The following is a 6,106-nucleotide window of genomic DNA, read 5'->3' as shown; positions in this document are numbered from 1 at the left end:
CCTTGAGCTACCCTGGAAGAATAAAGGCATTGGGGGGGGGGGGTTGGTGCGGGGGGTCCGGAGAAAGCGCTTTGAGGAGGGGGCTCCGCTCAGCACCGCCTGGAGGCATCGGCCTCACAGGCTGGCCCTCCATCCCGCGGCTCCACGGAGAGCCCACGACCTTGCTGAGCAGTCATGGTGGGTGTGGGCCAGGCCTGCCCGACGCCACTGTGGGGCCCCAGCCGGTGGGAGGGCCCGCAAGGCTGCCGAGGGAGAACAGGATGCAGAGGACAGGCAGGTGAAGGGGGGGAGGGCCAGGCCGCTCCAGGGATCCTCACACTGTTCCCAAAGGCTGAAGGGGTGACACAGGCAAAGTCGAGGCTTTGTGTGGGCCTGATGGCTCTGTCTGTGAGTGGAGGCGCCACCCTCCTGCTCAGCGGCGACTGGTGCGAGGTCAGAGGAGCCAGCAGTTACATGCTTCATCGAGGGGCTGCCCAGAGAGCTTCATGGAGGAGGAAGCATCTGAACCGGCCTTGAATTTTAATAGGTTCTTAATCCTGAAGACAATTAATAGTAGCAGGCACCACTTACCACCCTAACTCTGTGCCCTGTTCCCAGTTCTGTTCACCCCAGGACGTGCTTGCTGCCATTCAGACTTCTGGGTCCCACAAGTGTAGCACGGTGACCTCAGGGTGGGAGAGTGTGGCTGGGAGCCCAGCAGCCTGGGTTAGAGTCCCGCCGTATGATCTGAGACAGACATGTCCCATCTTGGGGCCTCATTTTCCCCATCTGCAAGATGGATTGGGAAGACAGACTGCAAGGATCTACCCAGCCCTGACCATCTGTGTTCTGCCAGCCATGACACTCATGGCTGTGTGTGGCCTGCAGAAGCCAGGGTGCCCCGGAGTGAAGGGGAAGGTAATGTAGCTCCTGTGTCTATAACCGGTGAGGAGCTGAATTACCAGCACAGAGCAAACCATATTCCCCATTTAATTTCTACTATAGTAAACATCAGTAGGGATAGCATGTCAACACCTAAACAGAAACTCTTCAGGCTCCTCTGTAATTGTCAGAAATGTAAAGAGGTCCCAAAGCCCTTTCCGCTGATGACCCAGCGCTGGCCCGTCCCTGGGCTGGAGGAAGAGGGCCCTGTGCCCCGGATCCTGGGTGAGAGCCTCACAAGGTCTTTAGGTAGAAGGCGGGGGGCCTCGCCCACCTCTCCCACGGTTGCTGAGACCACTGAAGTGGACACACTTGAGGCCTGGGGCCCACCCTTCCTGCTCCGGGTTCCATTGCTTGCTTCCACATGGACTTGGACTGAAACACTGGATTACCGCCCCCCCCCCAATTATCCTTTTCCAGCAAAACAACAACATCTTGACTCATTATTAAAATCTATCTTCTCAGAAAGAAAGATTGCCTGATGGCAAGTCCACGGTGTGGGAGAAAGCTGAGTGACTTCTAAAGCCTTAAACTCTGTTTAGCATCCAAAGTTCAGGGCCACTTCAGCTCCCCAGTGACAAATTTATGGTTAGTGATGATTAGCAGGGCTTCTCGTAAGTTGTGTTTCTTTGGCTGGGAATGGAAATTCAATCTCCCTTTCTTCATCCCATTTAAGCCTGAGCTTTAAACAGGGGCCCTTGGGCTCTTAGGAGCCAGCTTAGGGAGAAAGCACGGATCTGTTTGAGTGGCATCGATCGCCTGGGCCAGCCACAGGACAGCCCTCGGAGAGTAACGTGGAGCGGTGGTGTGGGGGTGACATGGGGCACAGTCAGGAAGCCCCGTGGAACTGGTGGAGTTTGAGACAAGCCCAGGATTTTGTCTGTGGAAGACCGGAGAGGCAAGGGCGTGGATGGGCACTCCCAGGGGGTGTTCAGTAGGCAGTGTGGAATCACAGGCCCGTGGAGCACAAGTAGTCAGTGGCAAGACACAAAGCTGGGAAGAGGCCAGAACAACTCTTCGAACATTTGTGGGCACCAGGGAGCCAGAAAGACCACTTAAGCGGGAGTGAAGGGTGATGCCGAACTCAGCCCAGCATTAATATAGCTACTGATGATGGTCCGGGAGGCCGCCTGGTAGCCACCACCCACTGGCTGACCCCTCAGGGCAGCCAGTCTCTCAGAAGACCTGACGAGAGGCTGCATATGTCTCAGTGGCCCAGGAGATCCCCCCTTAACCGAAAGCCTGCTCCGAGGAGGGGCTGCCCGGCCTAACCAAGGTCCCCACGAGAAGGTGCGTCTTCTCTAGATTTGTAGAAGGCACCAGCCTTCTGAAGTCAGTGCCCCCATAGAAAGATCTAGTGTCAGAATACCTACCCTGTCTTGTCTGTGAGGCAGAGGTAATCATTCGCACTTCACCGAAGAACCAATTTTCTCCGAGATGCACAACTAGTAAGGAGGCCAGACTCCTACCCCCAGCTCTCTGGCTTTACAGTGACCTAAGAGAGCCATACTTTCTGTGTGAGGCTGGCTCTTGGTGGTTCTAGAGGGCCCGTGGTGCACCTCTTCCCCGCTGCACCTTCAGGGATTTCTCCTGGGAGCCTGGCGTCAGGCGTGGTGGAGCACGGACACCACAGAAACGGGCAGATGCTGTCCATCAGCCCCCACCCCATGCCCCGTCCCCACCCCCCACCATCATTCCGCTGCCCAGCAGCCCACTGTGTGTCCCACAGTGCACTGCAAGGTGTGCATGGGTAACGTGGAATTCGGTGAGAGGAGGGGGCGTCTGTCCCCATGAACTGGAAGCTGCCTGGCAGGAGCCCTGGCACTGAGGTGCTTCGTTTGGTTGGCTGTTGTGTAGGTGGTCCCACTCTGCATCAGTCCAGCAGTGTGATCTGAGGAAGTGAGAAAATCCAGGTGAGAGCAGAGGTCAGCGTGCCCAGCACAATGCAGGTTTCCCTCAGTGCCATTTCTTTGTTTCATTTCAATTTAGACTTTTCAAAAAATCTTTGTTGTAGCTGCTGGGATGTGTGTGTGTTTAAGTGTATGCCAGATCTCGGTTGCCCCACACCCATGCTCACAGTGGACAGGGTCAAGACGGAGCTGGTCCTGGCCCACAGGTGAGCCACCTTGGGGAAAGGAGGCCACCCGTGGGTCCCCGTCTGTAGCTTCCTCCCCTCTGTCCGGGGCTGGCTCCTCTCAGGCCAGACATGGAAGTAAGGTCTCAGGGCCCCGTGTGGGCGGACAGCGGCTCTTCCTTTCATCTGCCTTTAGCCTCTTGATGGACTTGTGACCTACAACCTCTCACTTGACCCCTGATGACCTCATAAATTCTGGAAACTCCTCACAAATCACCAGGAAGATAAACATCAACTGGGGTCATCTGAAGGGGGTCTGAACCACTCCAGGCAGTCAGAGAGGGGAGAGCAAGTCTCCTGGCGTGGGGGGGGGGGGCGTCCCAGAAACTACGGATGACTGAGGAGAGAGGCACACGGCCCGCCCAGGGGACCTCATTGTCCCCATCATGCCAGAGCCCTCAGAGCACATTTGGGTGTAAACCTCACTGTGCACTGACTGAAGGCCAAGCCTCTGGGGACTCGATAGATGTGATCCATGGTCCCTGCCCTGGAAACCCAGGGCAGCCCAGCTCTGCACTCCACAAGGCCTCTGGGGAAGGAGCAGGACAGAGGTTTACAGTCTGAGGCACTGGTCCAAGTCCTGGTGGTGCCTCTTAGTGCCCCATGGGCCTTTGGGCAGGTGTCTTAACCCTGGTGTCCCCACCTCTGAAGGGCATATTGCCTTTATAGGGGCAAGGGACCCTAGAACGTGCCCAAAACATTGCTGCTGCTGCTAGGGTTTGGCGCTACAGTAGAGTCTCGGGGAGCCTGGGAAGAGAGGAGACAGGGAAGAGCCGGCCTCGTGAGGGACGGGGCTTCTGAGCCCAGTCTGGAGGACAAGCTGGAAGGGCGTGCTAAGCCAGGGCAAAGTGGGCAGGGCTCCGGATAAAACGGCCCACTGCAGCTAGAGGGTGGGGACCCCAGCAGGCAGTGGGGCAGCCCAGCCGTGGAACCCTGGGGCAGCCTCCATCCAGCAAGGAGGGCTGCTTCTGGCTTCCCTTTTAGACGAGGCTTCGCAGAAACGGGTACCCCAGGTTGGTAGACGTTTTCCTTTAAAAGGAAACCTGCCAACCAGCAGGAATCTTGGGCTAAGATTTTGGAAGTGGGGACACGTGTGCTCCTGGACCTGGAACAAGCTCCATGGGGTGCAGGGGCGTGTGGGGGGAGCTGGAGGCCAGCAGCAGGTCGCGCAGGGCTCTGCATTTGGGAGTGAGAGTTCCACGGGTCCTGGGAGCACCGCAGTGACCAGGGACAGAAAGAGAGCCCCTCTGGCAGCTGGGGGGAGGGGGTGTATAGTTCCGGGCATGGCTGTGGGCTGCTGAGGACGAGCCCTGAGGTCCAACAGACCAGCACGGCAGCCTCTGACTTGTGCAGGGACGCAGTGAGAGGTGGCTGTGCAGGATGGACAGTGCCCACTAGGGCACGTTTGCTTCGGCTGTTGCCCACCCACCCCGTCCCCTGACCCGTCAGCGCTCCCCTCCAGGCCCAGCCTGAAACCAAAGTCTCTGCCTGTCTCAGTGGGCCCGTGCCATTCCTGTGCAGACAGAAAGGTGACGCCTGCCGCCCCCACCTGCTTTAGTAAGGAAACTGTCTAAAGCCCTGAGCTGTACTGGGTTCTGTGATCTGACCTGGGGCAGGGGTGCTTCTTCCATGGGTCCCCTGGAGTCCTTCACAGCGCTGTTCTCAGAGTGAGGCCTGGCTCTAGACCTGGGCACTGTGTCCTTGGTTTCTCCCCGAGAGCTCCCCACGTGTACGGCTATGCGTACACCCCGGTGTGTGTGGGTGGTGCGCATGCTAACGGCCCAGGAACACTGCATTTGACGGTGATGTTTTATGGGCTGCCTCTCTTCAGCCTGAAATGTTCTCTCTCTTCCCTCCCCTCGGTTCCCTACCTTTCTCTCGTCTGTCTCTTCCCAGAGGGTATGAACTGCATGAACAAAGACCACGGCTGTGCCCACATCTGCCGGGAGACGCCCAAAGGTGGGGTGGCCTGTGACTGCAGGCCCGGCTTTGACCTTGCCCAAAACCAGAAGGACTGCACACGTAGGTAGATGGAGGCAGATGGGTCAGACATCCCCACGCGTCTCCTGCCATTGCTTTATGGGGGGCGGAGGAGGGGGGTCTGTCCAGTCTGCTGGATGTTGCCCAGGGAGGGTTCTCAGCCCCTACGGGTGGGGAGAAGGGCAAGGTCCCTGAAGAAGCCTGGGGAGGCATGAGGGACGGGGGCTGTGAACTCCAGACATGGCGTTATCCCCACCTGGCATACCACCACCAACAGCCCCAGAGCAGGACCCTGCTCAGTAGCCCTGCAGTGCTTACTGTAACGCCAACCCCAGAGACCCATAGGCCCTGAGCCTGAGCTCTGCAGTGGGTATGGAGGGCTGTGGCACAGAGGCCTACAAGCTCAGACTTCTTGGTGGAGCAGGGCAGCCCTTGGTAAAACAGTGTGGTAGAAAGAAGGAGAGGAGCTTGGTTGAGGGGTGGGGCGGGGAGTCCCAGCCCAGACTGTGCCGACCCTATTTCCGGGATCAAAGATCAGAACTTTGCAGTCTGCCCCTGCAGGGCCCACCGTAAAGGGTGATGGTCTGTGAGAGCTGGGCTGAATGAGGCCTCTGGCCAAAGGTGCCATCCAGGACCAGCCTGGAGGTCAGTTTGCAGAGCTCAGGTGTTAGGCAGCCTCTTAGTGTGGTCACCCAGCTCCCCAGGAGGAGTGGGAGCCAGCAAACAAGGTCGGACCGGGGCTGCACACACTCATGAGTCCTCAAGAGCTATAGACCCAGCTCCCAGCAGCTACATGGGGGACGGGTGGGGGGCGGCCTCTGCTCACTGGGCAGCTGGCCTATCTGTACTGGTGCCATGTTGGCTCGTGCGTACGAAGATCTGAGGGAGACCAGTATGAGCCCTGCCCACATCTGGCCAGAGACAAGGACTCCATTCCAGGCTGCTTTCTGATGCAGGGAAATGGTGTGGAGGAGTCCGAACCCAACTCCCAGTAGAGAAAGCAGCCCCGATCTCGCCCCTGAAACGGAAGACTGAGCTGCCCAGCTCTCACAAAGAAAATGGCCTTGCTTT

General features: G+C 58.1%; 1 protein-coding gene across 2 annotated transcripts in view; it reads left to right on the top strand.

Moving 5' to 3' along the window:
- Positions 1–6,106, top strand: part of SCUBE1 (signal peptide, CUB domain and EGF like domain containing 1) — a 136,574-nt gene that overhangs the window by 71,802 nt on the left and 58,666 nt on the right. For both annotated transcript variants that reach the window (XM_040637675.1, XM_040637674.1), the window contains exon 5: positions 4,952–5,077. In XM_040637675.1, the coding sequence (XP_040493609.1) occupies positions 4,952–5,077 (126 nt within the window). The remainder of the gene's footprint in view (positions 1–4,951; positions 5,078–6,106) is intronic.

This window comes from Ursus maritimus, unplaced genomic scaffold (genome assembly GCF_017311325.1).
Source record: "Ursus maritimus isolate PB19 unplaced genomic scaffold, ASM1731132v1 scaffold_21, whole genome shotgun sequence".
NCBI lineage: Eukaryota > Metazoa > Chordata > Mammalia > Carnivora > Ursidae > Ursus > Ursus maritimus.
Note: the sequence above shows the minus strand (reverse complement) of the source record. Positions and strands in the feature narration are given on the sequence as shown.